The sequence below is a fragment of the Phocoena phocoena genome, chromosome 19, assembly GCF_963924675.1.
Source record: "Phocoena phocoena chromosome 19, mPhoPho1.1, whole genome shotgun sequence".
Lineage (NCBI taxonomy): Eukaryota > Metazoa > Chordata > Mammalia > Artiodactyla > Phocoenidae > Phocoena > Phocoena phocoena.
The window spans coordinates 25,451,502-25,479,146 of NC_089237.1; the positions used below are offsets into that span (position 1 = coordinate 25,451,502).

At 39.5% G+C, this 27,645-nt stretch overlaps 1 protein-coding gene across 6 annotated transcripts in view; it reads left to right on the plus strand.

Moving 5' to 3' along the window:
- Positions 1-27,645, plus strand: part of AP2B1 (adaptor related protein complex 2 subunit beta 1) — a 118,463-nt gene that overhangs the window by 48,659 nt on the left and 42,159 nt on the right. For 2 of the 6 annotated variants that reach the window (XM_065897327.1, XM_065897328.1), the window contains exons 12-15: positions 4,873-5,132; positions 11,575-11,767; positions 23,986-24,031; positions 24,903-25,021. In XM_065897327.1, coding sequence (XP_065753399.1) covers positions 4,873-5,132; positions 11,575-11,767; positions 23,986-24,031; positions 24,903-25,021 — 618 coding nt within the window. Of the gene's footprint in view, positions 1-4,872; positions 5,133-11,574; positions 11,768-23,985; positions 24,032-24,874; positions 25,026-27,645 lie in introns of all 6 variants that reach the window. The other 4 variants (XM_065897329.1, XM_065897330.1, XM_065897326.1 and 1 more) reach the window with 3 other exon arrangements.

A 27,645-nucleotide genomic window follows, 5' to 3' on the forward strand; every position in this document is an offset into this window, starting at 1 on the left:
GATAAAGTGTTTAGGGGGGATTCCCTATGTTCTTATAGATGTTGAAATTTACCACTGAATCAAGCCAGATTAGTAGAGAGCTGGGGGTCTAGACTGCATTGTATTTGAGCCTTATTAGAATTGTTTTTACTGAATTACACTAATATCATCATCCTGTAGTAAGGGTTGTCATGAGAAACTATCCTCTTTAGGTCTGTTATCAAAGTATTTATTCCATTATATATTTTTTTCTCTATGAAATCCCATAAAAAAATTCCTAACCAGTTTTGGATTCTCTTATGCATTAGTGTGTAATTAACTGCCCCTCTGAATGGCTTATCTGACTAGACTTGTTTTTCATATCAGATGTTTGAAACCTTAGAATCAGATTTAAGGATCTCCCGTAGAAAATGTGTAGGTCATCGTGGCTTGCATTTTTCTGCCTTTGCTTCTAATTTATGTTCTCTAGCCTTAGATGTATTTTATAAGATTTGCTAAATCCATTTCTAGAACAGGGCAGGGTATAAATAAACCATCAGACGTTCCTAATTCTAGATTTTCTGTACAAGGACTAGTAGAGAATCTTAGTAACAACAGTCATCTGTATAGTGCTTACTATGTGCCAGGCTTTCAGTAAGGGTTAATAATACTGTTACTCTTCCCATTTTATAGGTGAGGAAACTGAGACATAGAGAGGCCGGCCCAGTTAGTATGGGGTGGAACTAGGACTCAAACCCAAGTAGCCTGGCTCCAGAGTCTTTGCCCTTTTCTACTCTGTTAATGCTGCTTCTCAAGTCTGAAAGTTGAGAATGACTTTTGAGAATATGCATTTCCTGTCTTGCCTGCCTGAAGCATTGTTGTGCATAAGCCAGTATAAATAAGTGAATTTAGAGGTTTTAAGATTATTGTGGATGATTATTTCATATTTGGCTATAAATAATAAACAGTTTCTCTAGACTTGCCTTTTCTGTCCAGTTAATGAAATCTGAGGCATTAGCATAATAGAGTAAGCACATTTATATAAGTCTTTTCCACTGGAATTTTCCTCTGGAATTTTTTTCTCAAGTTCGTGAAATAAGAACCTAATTTAATATTTATGTTCCCAGCCATAAATTTTTAAGTTGGGGGCAGCATGATCTGCTGAGTTACGTTAGTTTGAATTGGGTGGTGGGGTTCTGTTTCTGCTACATCCCCTGGTTCAGGACGTGACTGGGCAAATTTCTCTGTCACACTACTGTTCTGTCTTTATAGTAGACTTAATCCTATTGTTTATCTATGCTGAGAATTCAGTGAAGTATATGTGAAATCTTTGTGCTTCTAATTTTAAATAAAATGGTGGTATGATTAGAAATGTTATGGGACTTCCCTGGTGGTGCAGTGGTTGAGAGTCCGCCTGCCAATGCAGGGCACACGGGCTCGAGCGAGGATCCCACATGCTGCAGAGCAACGAAGCCCATGCGCCACAACTGCTGAGCCTGTGCTCTGGAACCCGTGGGCCACAACTACTGAGCCCACGTGCCACAACTACTGAGCCCACGTGCCATAACTACTGAGCCCACGTGCCACAACTACTGAAGCCCATGCGCCTAGAGCCCAAGCTCTGCGATGGGAGAAGCCACCGCAATGAGAAGCCCGCGCACCGCAACGAAGAGTAGCCCCTGCTCGCGGCAACTAGAGAAAGCCCACGCGCAGCAATGAAGACCCAACAACGAACACCCAATGCACCAAAAAATAAATAAATTTATAAAAACAACAACAATAAAGAAAAAAGAATAAAAGGGGAGCAGAGAACAGATAAGACAAATAAAAAAGAAATGACAACAGTTCCAAACCTAACCATATCAATAAGTACGTTAAACGTGTCTAAACACCCCAGTTAAATGACTAGAGGTCAACAGGTTAGGGAAAAAAAAAACTATATATATATATATATATATATATATATATATATATATATATATATATATATATATTTTATTAGGGGAAAAGAAAACCAACCCTTGAATCCATGGCTTTATTTCAAAGATTTGTCTTTTCGCTTTGATAGTTTTAGAGGAATTAGTAAAGAATACTCATAGAAGTGTCCAAACTTTAGTAATTACTATTTTTAGTACATGGAAAAGAAGTCTTCACCTTAGTTTTTCCATCTGTGAACTAGAGACCGTCATCATCAAAATCACCTATGCTGCTTGTTAAAAATAAAAGTTCCTGGGCCGCACTTCTGACATAATGAATCAGAAAGTCTGGAATCTGCACTTTGAGTGGCTTTCCTGGTGTGTTAAAATGTTGATGCACATTATAGTTTAAGAATTACTGTTTCAGAGCTTGCCTGGTAAGAATTGTTTTGGAAGCTCTCACATTTTGGGAAATACACTATTTTCTCGAGATCCTTACGGGGGCTTATCAGACTAGCAGTACAGTAGATCCGAAACCAAATTTTCTGAGTCACCAAACACATAATGGCACCTTAAAATCATAAAAAGTTTCTATTTTCTTGTCATTAGCCTTGACTGGGCCTGATTTATTGTGGTCTCCATGTGAATTAGTGAGGCAGTGAAGGCCAGCTGATAGTAGTCCTAACAGATCACCCCTCAGGATAACTGAGTTTGGACAGTGGAGATCCTTGCCCAGTCTTCACTTCTAGTCCTGGAAAATTTGCACTCATTTTCTCATTTCTCATAGGACTAAATTTTTAAGTCAGTGTTAAGATTTACAGTACATATACCCTTTGATCCAGTGATTCTGTCTCCAGAAGTTTGTCCTGTTGCAGTGTTTTGAGTTTGTGGGGGGACTCAAGCTATTTTCATGGAAGTATATATTTTGTGAATCCCCACAGGAATCTTTTTTTTTTTTAGCCATTTGGTTAAATATGTACCAGCTATATGAGAGAAATAGTTTGAAGTAAAAAAAAATTATTTTGATAAGTATATTATTAAGCTGTATTATGGAGTTTATTTTAATATGTTTAACAACTTTACCACTATATAAAGGCAAATTAAGTTTTCCTAGTTAAGTGATGTGTAGTGTTCATTGTGTAATAAAAAGCATAGTCTACAAATTTTAAATCACATGCTTTGGGGACTGAATATACAGATTAAAATTTAACTTTTAATTTAAATAGCAATAAAAGCTGAGCAGGGGATTGCTTTCCTAATGTGATACTTGGAGAAACTTGTATTCTGCTTTTTTAAAAACTCGACTTGTTTATGTTTCATAATATTCACGCTTTGTTTCCAAATGAAAATCTAAGTGAGGAGATTTCAGGCTGCTATTTATAAACACTTCCTCAGGAGCAAATTAGCCCCCCTCCCAACAAGCAACAAAACAAACTCATTTAGATTGGATAGTACATTTCAAATACTACAAACATTTAGATTGGATAGTACATTTCAAATACTACAAACATTTTGATATGAATAATACATGTATATGTGCATTTCTATTAGAATAATGCAACCTATGAATGTGATAAAGATTATCTTGAGGTAAAATTTACCATTTTTATACTGTATTAACTTGTATCTCAATGTTCTTTATACATTTTTGTTTTTAACCAGCACTTCATTTTGAGTGCAAATTAAATAATACATGATTAAGGAAATATATATAAAACCATCAGGGTCACTTCTGATATTGAGTTGAATGATACATGCCTTAAATGGCTAAATTATAAACCAGTTCATCTGCTTATGTAGAAACTCATGGGGAAAACCCTGGCCTAGTTTAAAGAAAATATTTTTGTATGTGTTTTAAATACAGAAATTGTAATGGGACTGATTGTTGCCTTTAATAACATGATACCACTGGAACAATTCATGCGTAAATGAATGCCACTATATAGACATTCTGAGAGGTGGATACCAGGATATTTATTGCCACTTTGTAATGATTGCAAAAATAAATAGTAGGAAGGAGGGAGAAAGAGGCAACAGCCTAAATGTTCATCAATAGGACACTAGTAAATAATGATGCAGTGCTGCATATACAGTGGAAAATGGCAGCTGTATGTGCCAATATGGAAAGCAGCTTGAGGAGCAGTATATATACTATGAAACTGGTTTTGTATAAAATAAATATATGTATGTGTGGGAGTTCTCTGGTAAGATATATAGTGCACTCTTAATATGGCTATTTTGGGGATGGGGAGTTAAGGTGGGGTAGGGTTGGATGATGGGGGAGCCTTATTTTTATATTATACATTTCTAAATTGTGATGTGTCATTGATAATAAATTTTTCTTAGCCATGACCATGTATAAAATTATTTTTAAACAGCCACAAAAAAAAAATGAGACCACTAAATTCAAGTGTCACCCCTTTTAGAAGCACTTAGTTATGTGTTCTCTTTAACAGTTTTTTTTTATTATTTAGGTAATAGTACCTCTCATACTATATTGTAATAATTAATATTCTTTGAGCTCATTGAAGTCAGGCACTGTGTTGTTGTCTCTTTATTTCCAGGGCCTAGCCAGTGTCTCCATAGGAGATACTTAATAAATATTTGAATGAAGAAAGAAGGTATGGGTGAAATATATGTAAGATGTGTTTCATGAATAATCCTGCTAATATTAAAGCAGTTAAAAACATTATTTTTATGTCCTGAGGCCATCGTAAGCAGTTGATTTTTACTGGCTTAAACTTTATTTTCCTTTTCCCAACTTCATTTTGAATTTGAGTCTTAGAACTAACCCACTTCAATTTATATTTAAATTCTTGGAAACATTAGAGATTACAGAATTATGACTCTATTAACAATATATTGAGTCTAAATATCTTCTTAACGGCCAGCTCTGTGTAAACCACTTCAGCATTGCCTTGATAATAAATCCAGCAGTTTGGCTTTCTGTATGGAGAAAGGTTACATTTAAACCTTCTTGCCATTGTCTTTTCATTAGGATTCTGATAACCCTGACCTTCGAGACCGGGGCTATATTTATTGGCGCCTTCTCTCAACTGATCCTGTCACAGCCAAAGAAGTAGTCTTGTCCGAGAAGCCACTGATCTCTGAGGAGACAGATCTTATTGAGCCAACTCTGTTGGATGAGCTCATCTGCCACATTGGTTCTTTGGCCTCAGTGTACCATAAGCCGCCCAATGCTTTTGTGGAAGGAAGTCATGGAATCCATCGCAAACACTTGCCAGTACATCATGGGAGGTAAGCAGGTAAACTAGGTTTGAGTGAGAAGTGATTCTCTGTTTAGACGAAGTTGGTCTTCCTCAAGCTTTTATAGCCTAGAAAAATTTGCTATGCATTTGGCAAACCTACTCTACTGCCCTGGAGGCTTCATCTGAATACTAGTGACCACACACAAACAATGGGTTAAAAGGCCCCTCTGTGTTCTAATCTCAGGGTAGGTAAGGTTGTGCCTTTAGAAAATTGTGGTGAAGATTTTCTAAATGGATAAAGTTTGAAAGTTGCTTAAGTCTGCAGAAAGATGAGGCTAGAAATTTTCCCAGAGTTGAAAACTTGGTAAAAAGCCTGTACAGACATACCACAAAGATAGTGCACTTCAGTTCCAGACCACTGCGATGAAGTGTCATGAATTTTTTTGTTGTTATTTTTTCAGTGCATATAAAAGTTATGTCTATACTATACTGTAGTCTATTAAATGTGCAATAGTATTATGTCTAAAAAAATAGTCTACATACCTTAATTTTAAAATACTGTATTGCTGGGGCTTCCCTGGTGGTGCAGTGGTTGAGAGTCTGCTTGCCAATGCAGGGGACACGGGTTCGTGCCCTGGTCTGGGAGGATCCCACATGCCGCAGAGCGGCTGGGCCCGTGAGCCATGGCCGCAGGGCCTGCGCGTCCGGAGCCTGTGCTCTGCAACGGGAGAGGCCACAACAGTGAGAGGCCCGCGTACCGCAAAAAAAAAAAAAAAAATACTGTATTGCTAAAAAATGCTTATCATCATCTGACAATGCAGGGTTGCCACAAACTTTGAATTTGTAAAGACTGCAGTATCTGCAAAGTGCAATAAAATGAGGTCCGCCCATGTATATATTTAGCTGTTTTTATCCTTTACTGTAACTTTGGTTCAAGCTTATGGATGAAGTTAGCAGACACTGCTTCTCTTATGCTGTAAAGCTAGCTGTTAGTGAAATAATGTTTGCAGCATTGTTTTATAAGAGCAGCCTAGATTCTGTGTAGACATAGTCGTTCAGTTGCCTGTACCTTTTTTACCAGAATAAATTGTTTCATATCAGTAAGGAAATGCTATTATGAACAGACTGTCAGGTAACATGGAACTCTTGCTTTGTAGATAACCCTAAAATTTTAATTTGGGAGCGGCAGTACTCTAATAAACTCTTACAATGGGTATCTTGGAATCTTTTCAGAATCTCCCTTCATTAATTATAATAAACCTCAAATCTAAGTAGAATTTGATCTCTGAGTGGTTAGAGTATCTGCACTTGGCACCGTTTCTGAGTGTCTCGTATTGTCTAATATAGGTGTTTCAGTGGTTCATGAATAGCCAGAGTGTAGGATTTATTGCTTTACAAATTAGTGTAGTCAACGTTTACAATACTGTAGCTCTGTTTTAACAGACTATGGGCACAGATAAACAAAAAGAAAAGGGCAGTACCCAAGAAAATGATTATTAATCTTTCATTAGCCCTTGAGTTGAATCTTTGGTTTTAGGGCAGTGCTGTGATTTTCACCCAAAGGAAACTTGTGGTTTCATGAGGATCAGGCCTTGTTACAGGGTGTTTGACCTCGTGGGCAAGCATATTTAACATTCGCTAGATATGACCATTTAACTTCTAAGTACATCTCCCAGTCTGTGCTTCAAGTTTTGATAAATAGATATGGACTTTCTGTTGTTTGCCATTTAAATTACCTTTCTCCTGATAACTTTGACCCTCAAATGGGATGGGGAAAGTGAAACAAATCAACAAACAAAAACACCTCTTCCTAGAACACAAAGAGAGAAGCAATATGTAAAAAGAAGCACAGTCTTTTACATAAGGTCTTTATCAGATTAATAGCCTTTAATTTGTTACCTTCACAATTCCTTATGTGGTTTCTTTTTGGATGACTTTTTTGTCCATTTGTCCTTGTTTTGTGTTTTTGTTTCGTTTTTTTACACTACGCGGGCCTCTCACTGCTGTGGCCTCTCCCATTGCGGAGCACAGGCTCCGGATGCGCAGGCTCAGCAGCCATGGCTCACGGGTCCAGCCGCTCCGGGTCCAGCCGCTCCGCGGCACGTGGGATCTTCCCGGACCAGGGCACGAACCCGCGTCCCCTGCATCAGCAGGCGGACTCTCAACCACTGCGCCACCAGGGAAGCCCTGTTTTTAAAAAAGAAACACAAGTGCAGAAAAATCCCCTTTGAAATAAATATGGGTATGTTGCTGCAAATGGCATGTCTGTAAGAGTACTGACATCACCTAGCTTCTGCGTCCTAAGGGTAATAAGTGATATGCCTCTGACATGAAATACGTTTGCACCATAAAACCTTAGAGGCTTAAAAATGCTTTACTTCATGAGGTCTTTTAAAATCACTTGGGAAAGGGAAAAGTGCTTTTTAGTTGAGTATTGCTTACTATACTTGTCAGCTGCTCTGTGGGCATGAGATGGTAAATAGTTGTCTAACTTGGAAATATCTCACCTTTTAAAAATACTGCTTGGATGACAGTTTTATGCAGTTATTTCCCATGCCTTCACAATGGGGAAAGATTTTCATGTTAGTTTTCTTGTGTCTTCAGTTTAGAAAAAATACATAATAACGATTTGTCATGTTCTTAATTTGTAGAAACTATAAGATCATTTATTTCTTTTCATCTAACTCACTTTTGTCTTCTCATAATACTCTTAACTGTCTATTAGAGTGGAGGAAAATATGTGCCTATTCTGCCTTGTATTTAAAGGTGCTGATAAATCCATGTGTTTTGTCACATTTCCCAAACGGTACATGTTGAGAGATGATAGAATTTCACAGGCAGAGGATACCCCTTATGGAGATTTCATATATTTCTTGCTAGGTGTATATGAAATTGTTTCCCCTTTTGACTTCCTTATTAATTTTTGGCTTTATTTGTACCCACCCTCTCCCCAATCTAGATAGGTCTCCTTTTGGCTTCCTTGACACTTTTTCCTCCTAAGCCCTCTTTTTTTTAGATTGTTTTTTAATCTTTGCAGTTTTGTGTTCCTTCTCTTCTCTGGTTGTATCACAAGGCTCATTCTGAACCTTCTCTATGTATTCCCTTAGGCGGTTTATCTTCTAAGCACAGTTACCACTGATACATTCTGTTAAATACGCCCTGCTCTTAGCACAGCACCCCCGCGTTACTCTGCTCATTTCACCTGAGACGGGTATGTGAATTTCTTCCCAAGTTCACTTCTGTAACTGACTGCCAGTCCCTTTTCCTTAGCTGTCTGTTGGACTTCCCTACTTGTTTTTCTCACTTGAAACTTAACAGAACTGAAAGCAGCGTATTATTTTCCCCATCATCCCTCCAGATTCCTCTTATAAGGAGCAACACTAGTCTTTCGCTTCTTCGTTTTTGTTTTTTCTGAGTTTGATTCTTCATTCTTCTTTGTTCAGGTGTTGTCAGAACCTACGTAGGGTTTTCGTTTTTTAAGAAAGCATTTGTTTATTAATGGAATTTTTATAGTGGTTGTTTAGTTTTTAAAACATTATATAAATCTTAGGAAACATACAAGATAGAATGGTATAACAAACACGTGTACTCATCACTCAGTTTCAACAGTCATCAGTATTTTGCCAATCTTGTTTCATTTATCACCCCCACGCATTTTTTTTTTGAGGGAGCTGGAGTATTTTAAATTAAATTCCAGACCTCCTATCACTTCACCAATGAGTACTTAACTTGGTATCTCTCAAAGATAAGGACTTAAAAAAAAAAATCACAATATATTATCAAGCCAAAATTAGGGGTAATTCCTTAACATTCAATAAAACTGAAATACTTTCAGATTTTTTCAATTGTCATTCTCTATTCTACTTTAAAGTTTATCTAAGATTGGTTTTACTTTTTTTTTTTTTTTTGGCGGTACGTGGGCCTCTCACTGTTGTGGCCTCTCCCGTTGCGGAGCACAGGCTCTGGACGCGCAGGCTCAGCGGCCATGGCTCACAGGCCCAGCCTCTCCACAGCATGTGGGATCTTCCCAGACCGGGGCACGAACCCGTGTCCCCTGCATCGGCAGGCAGACTCTCAACCACTGCGCCACCAGGGAAGCCCTGGTTTTACTTTTTGCTTAAATGTTTGGAATAATTCACAGTGAAGCCATCTGAGCCTGAAATTTTCATTGTTTTTTTTTCACTTTTTAAATGAGTATGTCATTTATAATGATCTTAGTATTAGTGCACTAATCTTTAGTGTATAGCTCAATAGATTTTTACGTGTGCATGCGCTCATATAACCGCCACTCTGATCAGATATAGGATATTTCCAGCACCCCAGAAGACTCCTCATGCCATTTTGCTGTTATAGCCACCCTCCAGAGATAACCACTGTTTTGATTTCTATCACTGTAGATTAGTTTTGCCTCTTCTGAACATCATGTAAATGGAACCATACAGCATTTGCTCTTCTGTTTCTAGCTTTTTTGCACAGTATAGTATCTGAGACTACTCTAATGCCGTGTTATCAGTTGTGTGTTCCTATTTATTAGTGCATAGTATCCCATTGCCTGCATATGCCACAATTTATTTACATCTGCTGTTGATGTATCTTTGGGTTGTTTCCAGTTTGGGGCTCTTATGGAGAAAGCTGCTGCGAATATTCGTATATATTTCTGTTGGTAGACCTATGTACTCATTTCTCTTGTGTATACACTTCGTGGAATTGCTGGGTTATAGAATAGATGTATATTTAGCTATAGGAGATACTGCCAGTTTTCCCAAGTGATTGTACCAGTGCACACTCCTTCCAGAAATGTATAAGAGTTCTAGGTGATCCACATCCTTAGCAGCACTTGGTATTGTCAATCATTTTAATTTTAGCCATTCTGGTTGGTTTGTAGTGGTGTCTTATAGTTTTAATTTGCGTTTTCCTGATGAGTAAAGCTGGAAGTACCTTTTCATGTTTATAGACTGCTAGTATATCTTCTCTTGTGTCATGCCTGATCTTTTCCTTATTTTTTAATGAGTTATCATCTTTGTAGGAATTCTTTATTAATGATTGAATGATTTGTAGGAATTATATATAATTTGGATACAGGTCTTTTGTCAGATGGATATTTTGCAAACTTCTCCCAGTCTGTGGAGAATACCTTTTCTCACTCTCTCTTAATGGTGTCATTTGAAGAAGAAATGTTCTTAATTTTAATGAAGTCCAGCTCATCACTTTTTTTCTTTTATGGTTAGAGCTTTTTTTTTTTGCGGTACATGGGCCTCTCACTGTTGTGGCCTCTCCCGTTGCGGAGCACAGGCTCCGGACGCGCGGGCTTAGCGGCCATGGCTCACGGGCCCAGCCGCTCCACGGCATGTGGGATCTTCCTGGACCGGGGCACGAACCCGTGTCCCGTGCATCGGCAGGCGGACTCTCAACCACTGCGCCACCAGGGAAGCCCTGGTTAGAGCTTTTTGTAGAAACTTTTGTCTTCTCCAAGGTCATAGAAATCCTCTTGGTTTTCCTCTTCACGTTTATGTCTGATTTATCTCTAATTTTTGTTTATGTTGTGAGGTGTAGGAGTCAAGGCTCATCTTTGTCCCACGCAGCTATTCAGTTGACCCAGCACCATCTATTAAGATCATTTCCCCCTGCCTAGTCCATTTAACATCTCTTGGAACTCACCCCTTCGTTTTTATTTTTACAGTGTTGTGGCAGTAACGGTTTAGGTCACTCTTAGCTCATCCTCATGTCCATTCTCCCAACTTCAGTCCATTATACACACAGCTGCTTGGGTAATGTTCCTCTAACTGTTCATTTTAGTTCTTTATTCAACAAATAAAAGTGATTGTGCATTGCCTATCATAAAAAATTAACTCTCCAGACCTGTTTTCAGAGTTGTATTTCCCTCATCTTCACTTCCCCCAAATGTTACCAATTACAGTGTCTGCTCCTGCCAGTATAATTTTTTCACCACCCCTCAAGTCAAATTGTTCATTTCTGTGCCTTTGCACAAGCTATCCTTTCTTTTTCTGAAGGTCTCTCCCTGGTAGTTCCTCATAACTATGCTGTTTTTGAAAATCTAGCCATAAAACCATTCTCAGAATCTTTTGGGATCAGCCCCACCTGGTTCTGTTTTGCTTCTCATCTATATCCTGTCAGTGTGCAGACACACAATACTCATTTCTGCTTTTACACGGTGAGTGTGCTTTTCACTTGTTCTGTGAATGCTGGTTTTTTGTTTGTTTGAGTATAAGTTATTTGAGGACAGGAAATACATTTCCTTTTTTAAAAAAAAAAAGATGTATTTCCCCAGAGTTCTCATTACAGTGCTCCCTTATAGAGTAGGTGCTCAATTAAAATTGACCTACTCAATTAAAATTGATGAAGTTATATAGTATAAGAGTTTTTTCCCCCTCCCGTTTTTGTATATCTGACCTTCACCCCATTGCCTTGTTACTATGTCCCGGGTGAAACTGACTTTTCTCTTTTCCCCTCTTTCTGTGTGTGACTTGCAGCACTGATGCGGGTGACAGCCCTGTTGGCACCACCACTGCCACCAACCTGGAACAGCCTCAGGTTATCCCCTCTCAAGGTGACCTTCTGGGGGATCTTTTAAACCTTGACCTTGGTCCCCCAGTCAATGTGCCACAGGTATCCTCCATGCAGATGGGAGCAGTGGATCTCTTGGGAGGAGGACTAGATAGTCTGGTAAGCATCTTTCTTCTTTCTTTTGGATATTTAAATTCTTTTTATTTTTAAATTTCTGGGGTTATTTTTAATTCTTGATATGCTGAAGAAGTTTAAATTATTCTGCTTTTTAGAACTAGACCTTTCCTTGACGAGCAGAGCAATGTCCTTTGATAAAGGACAGGATTATTTTTTCTAGAGATGTAATTGATACTGTTCATCATTGGTATGGGATATGTCTACAAGTGTGCATGATTATTTTGTTGTCCTGCCTCTGAATGGAACTTTTGATGTTGAACCAACCTAGTCACCTTTCCAGAGCTTATTGTTGCTCCTGCTGCTTAACTCTGGATAGCCCCTGTAATTCCCCTTCTGACCTGAACATCGTTCAGATGACCTCATAGTGATCACCCTATTTTGAGGCTTTCAAACTTTTGCCTTTTTTGTATTTTGTTGGCTTATGCCTTGTCTAATTCCAAAAGGTTCATTGGAGCCATTTGTGTTTTTATTTTAAATGTATCTTACTTATAGTTGAGAAGTACTTCTTGATTGGTTCTTTTTTCCCCTTTTCCATCCACACCCCCCCACTCCACCCTGTCATACTTCCAATTTAATTAGCTTCCAGGATTCTAATACTAAAAGGCTCCAATGTCCAGAGTATCTGTGAATATGTGCCACCAGTGGAAGCCAATTAGTTATACTGTTGCTGTAAAAGATAAATGAGAAATATTAAGGATGACCTTCCATCTGTGTAGAGAAGGCCAGAAAAATAACAGGTCTCATCACACAGCTCCCTGCAAATTAGACACTTAACTCTGGTGGAATTAGAGGGGCTTTTTTAGCTGAACACTTGAAAATAAGTTGTTCATCAACCTGATGACTATAAATATGCCCAACAAACTGATTTATTTCCCAGCATCAGAAATTGGAAGGCAATGCCATAGATACAAAAATATATGTTCTCAGAGATTACATAAACAAAACGACCTTACTTTCTGCTTCATACACTGGCATTTTCTCTTCTACTTTACGAGCAGTATTATGTCTGGGATTTATGCCAGCTGGTACAGGTACATTTACTTTTGGCTGACAGAGAGCCTGAGGAGATAGGGTTACCGTCATATCTTTGTGGGTGATGCGTTTTACTAATGGAAGTCACTGCTTCCAGAGTCTATACACTGATCAAGCTCTGGACTCCAGCTAATGGTGACACAAATGAGCACTGCTTTTGTCTTCCTTGGGAATAAAAGCATTTGCTTTTCATTTTCATATCTCTAATGAATAGAGTTGACTGAATAGCTTCCTCGTGTGATATCCTGCGTTGCTATATAACCTCCTTAATAGACTCAGGAGACTGACAAATGAATATTGAAATATTCATGGAGACTCTCAGAAATCCCTTATAAACACTGAAATAGCTCATCCTATTCTGTTGACACATGAGCTACAAGTTAAATGTTACATCCTCCCCACGGTTATGCCTTACCAACCCTGCTTATTTCCCTAGTGGTTAAGACATAGTGGACTTGCTGAACCTAAGAAGACAAAGAAATTAAGTTTGAAGGATGGAGGGGAGAAAGAGGCTCTATATTTTGATGTTGACTGGCCCAGGATTCTGTCGTCTTGTTTCTTAACCCACTTTAGCATGGAAAGGAAAGAAACATGTTATTTCCATTTGGCTTTGTATCAGCTCTTGCTGGCCCTTAAAACTAGTGAGTTTTCTCCTTATATTTTACACAGCTAATTCAGTCATGTGTCAGAATTCTGGCAAGTTCACATCAGATAGAAAAACAATTAGAACTTTCTCAGATTGTAGTAGCCCAAGTCACACATGGGCCTTTTTTCATTTTCTTTTTTTGCAAAGGATATTCTCTTTGGGGTGGAGAATAAATTGTTTTTATAATTGGATTTCAAAATATTATACAGCCTTTGCTAGGTAGGCCCAGTAATGTTTCTGTGTAACTCTAAATTTTAGCTTATTCTGACTTTGGGATTTAAAATGGTACAATTGGTGTTATAGCCCCAGAAAGTGTTTACATGCAGGTTTCTTCAGCTTATTCTGTGATATAAATATGTCCCAGAAATCAAAATGAGGAGTAAAAGCCCTTCTTTTTGCTTTGGATCTGTATGTAGTTAAATATATATCACTCAGAGAACCAAGATTCCTTTTAAGAGAACATCACAAGGAAGAGGCCTAAATCTGGCTGTGTGAAAGACGAGTTTCTGTGGCAGCAGTAGTCTATGCCAGTTTTAAAATGCTTTTATTGTTCTTACGTAAATTATCTAATTTAAAGACGAAAATAGTTCTCAAAGTTTTTACTTCGTCTATACAGATAGTGCTGTTTCTTGAATGAATTGTTGCCTTACAGCAGTGCTTCTCAAGCTAATGTGTACATAAATCAACTGGAGATCTTGAACAAGACAGATTCTTGTTGCTCTGGGGTGAGACCTAGGAGTTTGCATTTCTAACAAACACCCAGGTCTGTGGACCACATTTTGCATAGTAAAGATCACTGTGAACCACTTCACTTTAGTGTTTGAATAGCTGTTGGTAAACCCAGATGCCTTGTTCTCTTGGCTTCAGTAGTAAACACACTCCTGGAAAGGGGGCTCCTACTCTGCCTCAGATTGAGAGAGGGCAAGAAACTCTTGAAATTATTTTGTTAAAGGTCTGTCTTTCACTCTCTAGGAAGAAGAACGTTGCTGGGTGTGGTAGAATTTGACCCAGGTCCCCATTGAAAATATGGCCCGGATTAGAGTTATGTGATTGTCTGGCAAGCAGCACTCAGGTTACGTGGGTGTTCATCTCAGAACAGCTCTGAGCAGCGTTTTTGCTGCTTTTATCGCTGGTTTCTAACAGAACCTTACCCATAGAGGTCAGTGGTGTGCTGCTAATGAAGCGTGGCAGCTACTAACCTTTCATTTCAAGCTTTGTGGTTCTCAACTCTAGCTGCATAACTGGTATTTATATATTGTCAGCGTTTGGACCCAACCCTAGAGCAATTAAATGGAATTTCTGGGAGACAGGACCTTAGACATTGGTATTTTTTTTTAAAAATCGAAGTTATTTTAATTTTGCAGCCGAGACTGAGAATATTGAGCCAAATGAAGCTCCAGGTGAAGTTAGGTAGAGATGTTACAAAATTGATCTTTAAACCAAGGCAGTGATTTCCGCAGAAGAATTACATTTTGGTGAGCCTCTGGCACCTTCTACAAAACAGACCTCTCTGACTTTACCTTTGTTCTTCCTCCTACCCCTCCACACCCTCACCCCCTGACCCCAGGACATTTTCCTGTTGTGATTTGCTGTTAGGTGATCCAGCCTACCGGAAATTGACCAAGAGTTGAATTTGACCGATTTAGATTTAGTTGCTCATTCCCAGGGTTCGTCTCACCCTTGCTCATGTTCCATAATTGGAGACTGAAAATTGTCTTGTATTTTCTACCCATTTTCTGTTCCTCTGTTTTAAAACTTGATATTCACTAGAGGATAATATTACTCTTCCATTTTCACATCCTGGTGACCCTCCCATTAGATCTTATTTGCCCTCTTTCATCATTGCACTTGTGAAGTTTTGAGATTTAGTGAATTGTGACTTTTCTAGAACTGTCATTCAGGAAATACTTATCAATTTATTTATTCATTATTATTATTTGTCACAAGCTACCTGAAGGCTCCAGCCTCCTTCCATCAATAATCGTGGCTCATATATAACAGCTGTGATTCTTAAACCAAAGAGAGTGAAGTAGGTATATTGCTATGATGTAAAAAAACACACACACACACACACGTGCACACCATTCCCAGGTGACTCTTAGATGGTGTTTTTCGTTGCTGTTTGGTTTTTTGTTTGTGTTTGGAGACAAGTACCTTTGAAAATCATTGATGTAGGCAGAGCTTCAGATTTTTAAAAATGTTGCTTCATCACAAAACACAAATCAAAATGGATTTCCTACATACTCTTCACTTTCCTCCTTAGTTTTTGCTTGCCCTTTAGCGTATTCTCTTTTGCCTAAATGTAGATAGTTTCCTCCTTCTGTTAGTGTAAACTTAACTGTCACCTTGATGTGGAATGCATTCAGGTAATGAAACTCTGATCTGTGTATAGAGCAAGATAGTATACTATTTAAATGTTATTGGGGTTTTTGTTTCTTTGTTTTAGAAGCAGTATAGGTGTCTTTTTATGCCCCTGCTACCAAATCTAAGAAACTGCTCATCTTGGGTAGTGTGACATTTCTGACGGTGGTGCAGATCCTTCTGGTTTGGTGTAGTGTGAGAGGTGACCCGGCACCCAGTATGTAAATCTTGCATACATGTTATAAAGATACAGCATCTGCTGATGAGTCTGACATCGCTGAGGATCGCTAGAGTAATAATTGAATCTCAGTTATTTGTTGCCGTTACTTTCAGACTGTCAGCAGACTGTCAGGCCTTGGCTAAATTACGGCCTTCTGTTTATCCAAGGTGCTGTGCGTTATTCTATTTAGAAAAATGGTGCTATTGTGCATCAAGAATAGAAAGGAAGCATTATCCAGGGTGCCCTTTCTGTGTGCTGACGAAGGGTTTCCTGCCAGAGATATGTGCTTCAGTGTGCCCAGCTAGGATGGAGTAGAAGAGAGGAGAAACTGCCTTTTCCTGACTCCAGTGTATGTTTTTCAGAACCTCCTACCCTGTTTCTTACAGGTTTTTACCTTCCAGATATTTCAGCTCATGAACTATTGTAGTAATGATTTTGAGGGTTTTTTTAGCCCGTGGGAAATCCATTGTACATACTAGTTTTGCATCTTCATATCTCTTCCTCTGGAAGAGAGTTGCTGTGATTTAAGAGCTTAAGTTTTAGAGTTGGTAGTCTTGTGAAGACAGTTTTGTAAATTGTAGCCTAATTTTGCCAAATAAATTCTTCAGTGGCTTTTGTAACCACTGTCTTTTTATCAATGCATAGATTTAGTGAAGGCTGGCCTCAGGCAGTGTTGGGAATAATTACCAAATACTGAATGCCTATTTCTGTGCCAGTCTCTGTGCTAGAACTTTTATAATTCCTAATCCTTAAAATAAGTCTGCAAGGTAATTGGCATTGGGTCCCATTTTACAAAAAAACTGAAGGTTGCATAGCAAGTAAGACTCAGAGTCAGGATTTTGAACCCAGACTTCTTCAAAACTTTAAAGTTTATACGCACTTTTCCACTGTCCTGTGATTCCTCCAGTTTTTTTGTTATTGTCATTTTCCAGAATAGAATTCAGTCTCACTTAACTTTGGTCCTTCTCAGACTAGGGTACACAGTCTCTGGAGTACACAGCAGGGTACAGGGTGCATTTGAAGCTGCAGGATAAACCTGGTTCATCATCTTGCAGTGTCAGTCTTACTTGATGGTAAAGAATGTAAACACACTGTATTACAGCTTAGAATGTAAAATTGCATGAATGTTTAAGATAAAACACAAGGCTTGTTTGCCCTAGGCCTCTCCATGCTATACCTCCCAGATGCCCTGTGTGTGAGTTTGGGCTAGCTTATCATTAGGAGGCACTTGAAAGTTTGAGAAAGACTTTAGAAGTTTATTCATTAATGAGGCGAGGGATTGGATATGTTTATACATCTATCTCGCAGCAAAAGGAATAAGATTGCTTTCAGATAGAGCCACAAAATCCTGTGTTCCCATCTATTTGGTGGTGAATTGTGATATAAAGCAAGTACTTTCAAGGCAAATAAATGATGCACAGGACATTCTTGTGCTGAAAACTGGCAATCAAAACCACTCAGACAATACATTTCCTTTCTAGAAAGAGCTTTGGCCTTGGGGTGGGAACGGAGGGGGTGGAGTCATTTTTTCCCCTAATTGGTTGTATTCATATGTGTTGGCAGTGTTGATGCAGGTATGGTGCTCTAAGTCAGTTGGGAAAACAATTTTGTCAACCTTCTGTCCATTTTGTGATAATTTTCACCAATAAAATGATTCATTTCCAAATTGTCTCCCCAAGAAATAATACTGCCATAGTGGTGCTTATATGGAAATGCATTCACTCAGTAAATATTTGCGTGCTTATTCCTTGTCAGGCTCTATTCTATGTACTGGGACTATAGTTGTGGCGAGTCCTTACAAACATACATTCTAGTGAGGGGAGACGAATGACAAACAAGTACATAGGTAGTAATTACTGCAAAGGAAAATGAGACAGGATGCAGAGCTTCTCCTGTGAATTTTTACTGCCTTGAACATTGAGTTATATCTGACCTAAGAGACCGACAGTGGCCATTCTAAGGACTTTCTGTCACATTCTATTCCCTGTCCCATCTCAGGAAGTAATCTGTTATATCTCCCTATTTTTCCGTTGATGTAAGACTTTTTTCCCTTCAAGTTAAGGAGTCTTCTGATGATTTTGTATGATCTCAACTCATTTATGCTATTCCACATGAAGTCTATTCTCACCATGAGTTTGTCTAATAGCTTTTGCATGGTTACCTATTCTTTTCACCAATTTGATAAGTTATATTTTATGGTGCTTTTCCAAATAGCTTTTTGAAGATTAAATTAAAATTTGTAGCCTAAAACCATACTTTTACCTAGAAGATAGTGTGTGCCTTCTAAAATCTAAAAGCTAATAGGAAAAACACAGACTGATGTTTTTGACACCAGTAGGATTTTGGTATAAGTTTTGTTTGTGATCGGAGTCATTGTGTACTATTTTTACATCATTCTGTTTTGGCTCCTAACCAGCAGAGCTATATGACCTGAAGCATTCCTTAGACTCCCTTCAATTAAATCAGTTCTGGAAAGTGTCAAATAAAGGAGGTGATAATTCTAGACAGGAGCAAAGAAATGTGTGAGCTTAAGATCTACACCTCTAATTAAGAGAATGTCTTCAGATACTCAGCTCCAGTTTCAGAAGCAGACAGGTATATTTTAGACTGGTCAGATGGACCTCAAAGGTGCTAGCTAACCCAGAGCAGTGATTGTGAACATTTGTGGGGGGAGGTTGGGTTTTTGCATTTAATTTTGTTTTTACTTGTTTATTTACTTTTGGCTGCATTGGGTCTTTGTTGCTGCACAGGGACTTTCTCTAGTTGTGGCGAGTGGGGGCTACTCTTCGTTGTGCTACACGGGTTTTTCACTGCGGTGGCTTCTCTTGTTGTGGAGCACGGGCTCCAGGCGTGCGGGCTTCAGTAGTTGTGGCACTTGGGCTCAGTAGTTGTAGCTCGCGGGCTGTAGAGCGCAGGCTCAGTAGTTGTGGCACACGCGCTTAGTTGCTCCGTGGCATGTGGGATCTTCCCGGACCAGGGATTGAACCCATGTCCCCTGCGTTGGCAGGCGGATTCTTAACCACTGGGCCACCAGGGAAATGCCATGTGGGGTTTTTTTTGTTGTTGTTTTGTTTTCGGTCTGCTTGGTGGCCATGTCAAGACTTTTCCTTTTCTTGGAGTCAGGCAGACTTGGTCCCTTACAGAACCTCAGTCTGGGGTTCTTTCTCTGTACTTCTCTGCTTTTGTAGCATGTTGCCATTGGCTGAAGGTATTTCCTTTTGGTATGCAGACTCAGCTCTCAAACTTTTGGCTCAGCCTGGTTCTGCAGCAGAGCTCATGCAACCGTGCTGAAATCCCTTTAGCCCATAAAATAAGTCCCCATGAAATCACTACTTTCCATCCAATTACTGAATGAACAGTGCAGCGACACACCTCCCTGGTTCAGCATGAACTGAACCTATTTCAGCACTACTTCAGGCATGATAAAGCACCTGCTCTGTGGCAGTAGCGAAATGTTAATGTTATTCTTAGTGCCATTGAATGTGATTTAGATTGGGGGCTGGGGAAGCTTTACCACTAGCAGAAATTTTAGACTTGGGTATCAGCTATGGACCTGTAGGAAAATTCTGCTCAGTTTTCAGCATTTGAAGTGTTCTTTTCCTGAAATTGGCACCTCTCCTTCATCTTCCTATATCCTGATTTAGTTGGTCTGTAGTTGACATTATTTCCTTCATGGAGAAAATAGCGGCCTCATTAAGGCAGTCCTGGGATTAACGGGAAATGGACAGCTCCAAAAGACACTTAAAACGTACACAGTATTTTGACACCTAAGATTGAGATTAAAGCCATGCCTTATGCCTCTGGCACTTTTCACTCACCTCTCCCAGCTTACTGGATAATAGATATCACTGAAATTTTACAAGTCCAGTTTGACTGATTTTGTACCCTACCTGATTAGTAAGTATTACCAAACAGATGAATCTTGTCTGACTCCAGATGATATCAGCAACTGAACTGAAATGGTTAGTGGCTAGTTCAGGCCAACATGACAACGACATTGCTGTGTTTTGTTCAGCTTTCTCGCCTCCCCCCGCCCCCTCCTCGATTAATATCTGCATCAGCCTGCTTGTCGCTGTAGATAGGAGAGGCCCTCACTGGGCAATTGGCTCCCATCCTTGCTGACATCTCCCTGTTAGCTACTCTTGCCCAACACTGTGCTATCACCTGTGTCATATTTTCAGAGAGGAAGATGATAACCTCCCTTAGAAACTTTTCAGTCAAAAGGAAAGATGCTGAATAAAGTCTGAGTAAGCTATAGTTTTGCTAGTTAGAAAACATATTGAAATTGTCCTTTCCTTTTTTTCTTTGGACATAGCACAGTTATGTGAACCTTTATATTTCTGGCTACATGTCTCTAACACCCTTTGGATTCTGTCTCTTTAAGATCAAGAGTTCTTGATTGTGGGTTGCAGCTGAGTTGTATTTGATAAGCTGAATGTAAACAAAGGAGTATCAGAATTACTTTTCAGTTTCTCTTACATGTTTTTGAATAAAATTGACAAGCAGCATGGTGGGGAGGAGCGGGGGGGAGTACATTTAGATCCTGTCCAGCTAAGATAATATTCATATAATACTCAAGTATAATAAGAATGAAATCTAAAAAAATAAGGGCTATAAATGGGCTTTATTTCCTTTGGAAATAACACCACTAGTGAGTGCCTTTTCTCAATGCCTTTTATTTAATGTAGCATATTTGATAATACTGCCATTTCTCTTCCAGTGTGTTTTTTCTTTCTTGCCATCGAGTGCCAACAAGGTCCATAAAGAATTCCATCTCTTTCAAGCTTCAGTTGTGAGATAGGCCAGAAGGGAGGAGAGTGGCTGGGGGGAGGATGTGTAAGCCCATCAGAAAGTCATAAAACTAAATCAAAACCAGCATCAGGACAAGTGAGACATTCTGCATCATTCCCTTCCTTAGAAAGGGTTTTTCTTGGACTTCCCTGGTGGCACAGTGGTTAAGAATCCTCCTGCCAATGCAGGGGACACAGGTTCGAGCCCTGGCCTGGGAAGATCCCACATACCGCAGAGCAACTAAGCCCGTGCACCACAACTACTGAGCCCGGGCTCTAGAGCCCGTGAGCCACAACTACTGAAGCCCGTGTGTCTAGAGCCCGTGTGCCTAGAGCCCGTGCTCCACAACAAGAGGAGCCACCACAATGAGAAGCCTGCGCACCACAACGAAGACCCAACGCAGCCAAAAATTTATTTATTTATTAAAAATAAATAAATGGGTTTTCTTTCTTCTTAAGTTCTAGCTTCCTTTTCAATTCAAGAGTTAGTGCCAAAGTAATTCCTGAGCATATATTCTTGTCTGATTCCAAATCATAGTTAATTCTCTAAGGCAGTGGTTTTCAACCTTGTCTGTCCATTAGAATCACTAGGGCAGCTTTTTAAAATTCTGATGTCCAGGCTACAACTCAGAACAATTAAATCACTATGGCTGGGATTGAGACTCGGGCATCAGTACTTCTAAAAATCCCCCTCCTCCCCACAGTTATACACACGCAGGTGGTTTATTCCATTGTGTATCTAAGGTTGAAAACCATAGTTAATAGAACACAATTGAAGTAGTTATTAGTAATCTTAGAAAGATTGAATCTTACTCTAAGAAACCTCCAGGTTTTTGTGATGGAGGAATTGAAAACTAAAGACTTAACCATAATCAGTTTGCCTTTGCAAACTTATTTTCTCTGACTTTTTTTTTTAACACATATCTACCCTGTGCTCCAGTCTAATTAGACTACTCCTTCTTCTTCTTCTTTTTTTAAAAAAAATATTTATTTATTTATTTATTTATTTGGCTACACAGGATCTTCATTGCCGCGTGCGGGATCTTCGTTGTGGCGTGTGGGATCTTCGTTGCAGCATGAGGGAATCTTTTAGTTGTGGTGTGAGAGATCTTTAGTTGCAGCATGCAAACTCTCAGTTGCAGCATGCGGGATCTAGTTCCCTGACCAGGGATCAAACCTGGATCCCCTGCATTGGGAGCATGGAGTCTTAGCCACTGGACCACCAGGGAAGTCCCTACTCATCCTTCTTGATCATGCTTTTTTATTCCTACTTCTTAACCTTTGTTCAGGCTATTTGAGAAATAACCTCCCCCATTTTTGCATTCTATAATTTCACACTACCATGTCTTTGAAGCTTCTTTTCATTATCCTTCAGCCAAAAGGAGGCTCTTCTATTCAGAACTTTCTTTTTTTGCTTTAGTATATTCTGTATGGTTTTTGCATTCGTGTTTTGTTTTTTTGCCAGTTTGCAAAGCCTGGATCTTGTTCATCTATTGTTTTCCTCTCATTGCCCGGCATCTTTATAGTCCCCATAGTACCTTATGTCCAGCAAATGTGAGTGTGTGTTTGAATAAAAGGAATCTCGTGCTTTTCAGATGTCATGCTATGGATGTGTGTTATTCTAGAAACAGGGAGAAGGTAGGTGTGTAATATCTTTTCTATTTGCTGTCATTCTTTTCCAGTTACTCGAATTCTTGGTTGTGATGACCTTTTTATCTGTATGCCTGTGATTTCTCGCCCCACGTCCAACCAGTAAATAGTCTTCAGGAACCAGACTTTGCAAATGTTGGTTCTTTGAGGTTTGGAGTGTTCTGTAGCTTAGTGCAGAACATGCTTATTTATGCCAGTTATGAAATGCCTGGGGGTTTTGTTCTGTCGTGGTGGAAATAAGTCCCATTATTTTTCAGTATATATATTATTTTTGAGATTTTGAGAAATAAGTCCCATTATTTTTCAGTATATATATTATTTTTGAGATTTTGGCAACCCAGTTTTATTTATCTGTCCATTGAGAAGGTAATAAATCCCCTCTCTCAAATCCTGAAGACAAATACAGTTGTTGTTGTTGTTTTTAACACAACCACAGCCTAGAGCTCTCCAAGTTTCTACCACTAAATGACAGACAATAAAGGAAACAGTGTTTTGTAAAGCAGACAAGGCATTTGGTGATTCAGAGGGGAATGTTAGTTGCACAGTGAGAACTAGGGAAGTAGCAGTATAGAATCGTAGCACAAAAGCGTATTGTTTGCTTTCTGAACGGCACCATTAGTTGTGGATATGTGTGCTTTATGTTTTTTCATGCTAGCTGTTTTCAGCTTCAGTTCTTCTTTAATGCTTTTGTCCTGGAATTCAGGGTGAATTATATCAGAGCCCTGACGGGAAAAAGAGGCAGAAGTAAGACCATGTGGAATTATTTTCCTGTCGCCTAGCTAATTGCATTAGTCTAATTCTCCAATAGTTAGCATCCTTTTAAATGATCTACTCCAGATAAATCACAGCATTTCTCCTTAGCTGTATTGACTGTGGGAGAGATTTGAAGAATTGCATGCCTTCGCATTTCCTACCCAGATAGGATATCTTCCTAACCCAGCCGTTTGCTTTCTTAGGAGAGTTCTAAACTCTAAAAATCACTCTTGCTCAAGCTATAATTTTTGAAGCTTGAAATTGCAGCTCATTACTGGTTTGGTTCCCACTTACTCAGTGGGGCGGCAAGTTTTGTAGTTCAAAACATATTTTAGTTTTGCTTTTCCCCCCCCACCTTAAATTTCCTTTTAAAGAAAAAATAAAACATATTCAGAACATTACGACTTAGAGATATAGCTTCTTGGAATATGTAAACTCTTTAAATCCTGTTTGGGTTTGTGCCTATGTACCCCAGTGGAAAGATTGGATCTGAAACATCCCTGAGATGTCCCAGCTCCGTCTTCTTTCCACGTTTTCTCAAAACTCCCACACACCATCACTTCCCCTACTCAGTTCCCCTAGGTTATATTTCTTTGCAATCTAGGATTTCTTTAGGCTTTGGGAGTCAAGTTGAATAGCATGTATTCCCCGCAACTTGGTAGAGCAATTTACAGATTCTGTATGGGCATCTAGTACTTAGCTAAATGAACTCTACCTTTCTCTCCTCTCTCTCCTTTCTCTCTTTCAGCTTGGCAGTGACCTTGGCGGGGGCATTGGAGGAAGTCCGGCAGTAAGTGCCATCGGTTTTTTTCACCATGGGATGCACTGCCCCCTGTTTGATGCCTTTCCTATGCACACGTTCTCAGACCAGCCACTGCTGCTATCTAGCCCTGTACACCAGAACCTCTGTAGCAGTGTATGAAGAGTAGAAAGTAGCGTAGGGTTACTTGGAATCTTTGGGACCATACACCACATGTGGTGTAGGGGTCTCTTTAGGGATTGGCGCTCTGGTGTCTACAGAGTTCTTTGTCTTCCTGACATTAAAGGGCTAAAGGAAATGGAACCTCCAATCTTGACGAGAGAATACTCTTTTCTGTCGTCTAGAAAGAGCTTGAGCGTCAGCTGGACTCAGAGTGAGACTCTCCTCGTACGTGAGTTAGGGGGGTGTGAGTATCCATCACCCCCAGGAGAGTTTCCTACTAGATATTTATGCCTAAATGGGGAAATAAGACTTGCCTGGGCCCAAGTGGAAACGGAACTGCTGTCTAAGTTGGATGCTTCTCCTTCTTCCTATAGAAACAGATTCCCCCTTCATTAGGGTACCTGTAGGCCTTTTGCACAGAATCATGGAAGCTAAAATTGGAAACAAACATAAAAAACTTTGGATCACTGTGTTCCTGATCCTGCTGATGACTCTCTTGATAGAACTTCTACAGAGTGTGTGTATTTTCAGTGACGAAAAATAACCATGATGATTTGAAGGACAAAGAATATACGCATTAAACGCCTAAGAATATTGTAATTATGGTGTGTTCTTATTGATTTATCAATGCTACTAAGATATATAGCAACATTTTAAGGACTATTAATCAGTTCTTCCTGATCTCCCTGCTCCCCTTCCCTTTTATTCCCTGCAGGTGGGACAGTCCTTCATCCCATCATCAGTGCCTGCAACCTTTGCTCCTTCACCTACTCCTGCTGTGGTCAGCAGTGGTCTGAATGACCTGTTTGAACTCTCCACGGGGATAGGCATGGCACCTGGTGGATATGTGGCTCCTAAGGCTGTAAGTAAAACAACACTTTCTTAGTGGACACGACCTGAATTATTTAGCATCTGACATTTGTGTTACTCTCACTGATGATAAATCCAAGGTTGGGGCTCTTTTTCTAGAGGATTTACGAGGAGGATGAAAGGCGGCCTTAAACCTAGCAATAAGAAGCACCATAGCATCCTTATTAACCATTTGTATAATTAGACTTAAAATTGGAAATACTAAGCATTTAGTATTTGTTCTCTAGTTTAGAAATATTGCCTAGCTTGTCAACACTGAAGTCAGTCTAGTATAGATCTGATATACAGAGCAACAGCAGGAGGAAAGAGACATAATAGAGAAGTAACATTTTACTTTGCATTCTTTCCACTCTCCTTTTTCCATTGGTACTGCATATGGATTCTAGAGTACCATTGCTCAGATTTGGTTTTCATGCATTTTACTACACCTTTTTAGAGTTTTGATTTAGGTTAGTGTCATTGGTGTCCCTCTAGTCTCAGCCTCACTTGATGTCATGCTCAGATTGAAATTCAAAAGGGGAAGGGGAAACTCCCTGTAAATGAAGCATATTTCGGCCCTTGGGAATAGTGCCTTCCAGGCTAAGCTAGGTTTCTTTTAATTTTGCCTTTCTGGGGGGCAGCACGCCTGGTTGCTTTCTGAATTCTCTGCCTGTTCATCCAGCTCGGTGTGGGGGATCCCTGCTGCAGATAGTAAACCAGTTGTCCATCCCAGGAGTCTTGTCTTTGTGTACACACCTAGAATAACCAGAAATATGATTCAAAACTGAGCTATAGTGTTTTGGCACAGCTTAGTAGCTTTGTTGTAAGGGTACTGCATTGGATATTATCCCCACAGACTTTTAATCGATTAAGAGATTATGCAACGTACTTGTTTACTAACATTACAGTAATACCTAAAAATGACAAATTTAAATAATGTAGAAAGATCAGGTGGAAAATTAAGTTTCCCTCTGTCCCCACTTCCCCATAAGTAGCCACTATTAACTTTTGCTGTGTCCTCTCAGAAGAAAGAAAGATCCTGCATATACGTGTATGTTTGTATTCTTTAAATACTGTCAGTGGGATATACTGTTTTGCACCTTGTTTTTTCTCTACCACAGTCTTTTGAATGGCTGTATCCACTTTATTGATGTGTGCCACAACGTATTTAATCTTTCTCTTGGTGATGGACTTTTAGGTTATTCATCTAGTCCTGTCCCCGCCCCCTTTTTTGTTGTTATGATGTTACCATGAACATTCTTGTTTATGTGTATCATGGTGTATTTTTGTAACCATATCTATAGGATAAACTTGGAATGTGCTTGATCATTTAAGCATTTAAAAATAGACATTACAGGGGCTTCCCTGGTGGAGCAGTGGTTGGGAGTCCACCTGCCGATGCAGGGGACACGGGTTCGTGCCCCGGTCGGGGGGGATCCCACATGCCGTGGAGCCGCTAGGCCCATGAGCCTTGGCCTCTGAGCCTGCGCGTCCGGAGCCTGTGCTCCGCAGTGGGAGAGGCCACAGCAGTGAGAGGCCCGCGTACCGCAAAAAAGAAAAAGACATTACAGGGACTTCCCCGGTGGTCCAGTGGTAAAGAATTCGCCTTCCAATGCATGGGTCGTAGGTTCGATCCTTGGTTGGGGAACTGAGATCCCATATGCCACCGGGCAGCTAATCCCACGCACCACAGCTACTGAGCCTGCATGCAACAACTACTGAGCCCGCGCACCTCAACTAGAGAGCCCATGTGCCACAGACTACAGAGCCCATGCGCTCTGGAGCCTGTGCTCCACAACGAGAGAGAGATCAACACACCACAACTAGACAGAAGCCCACGTGCCACAGCGAAGAGCCCGCGCAGCAACAAAAAGATCCTGCTTGCCGCAACAAAGATCCTGTGTGCTGCAACTAAGACCCAACGCAGACAAAAATAAAACAATAAATTATTTTTTTAAAATAAGACACTATCAGCTTACCCTCCAAAAAGGTGACATCAAATTGTGTTCTCCAAAGCAGAATGTAATAGTGCCAGATGCCTTATATTCTCCTTCACTGAGTATTACTGACTTTTTGAATTTTTGACCCTCTGATAGATGAAAAATAGTATCTTGTACTATTAAATTGTGTCATTTTCTTCTTTTCTTTTTCCTTTTTTTCCTGTAATGTGGTTGAGTATATTCTCATGTTTACTAGCCACCCACTGACTGATGGGTATTCTGTCTTTAGTCAGGACAGTTCATGAATTCCTGTTGGTTTATATATATATATATATATATATATATATATATATATATATATATATATGTAAACTGGTACACTCCAGGAGTATCACAGATTCTGGGGCCAGAGGTGGGTCACGAATGAATTATATAGAGAAAATAGGCATTCAGATTACTTAAACGACATCTGAATACTTACTATTTCCCAGAGACTGTAACTAGAGTTAAAAATATACATAAGACATGGTCCTTGCCCTTAACAGATTACTGATAAGGAATTTGGTAATGATTTTTAAAAGTCTTCAAATATTGTAAACATGCGATTTTCATTAGATCAGTTTTTTCCCCTTTTAAGCCTTTTACCAAAGCTGCTAACCAAAGAAACCCCATGTTATGCTCATTGGAATTTCTCCTT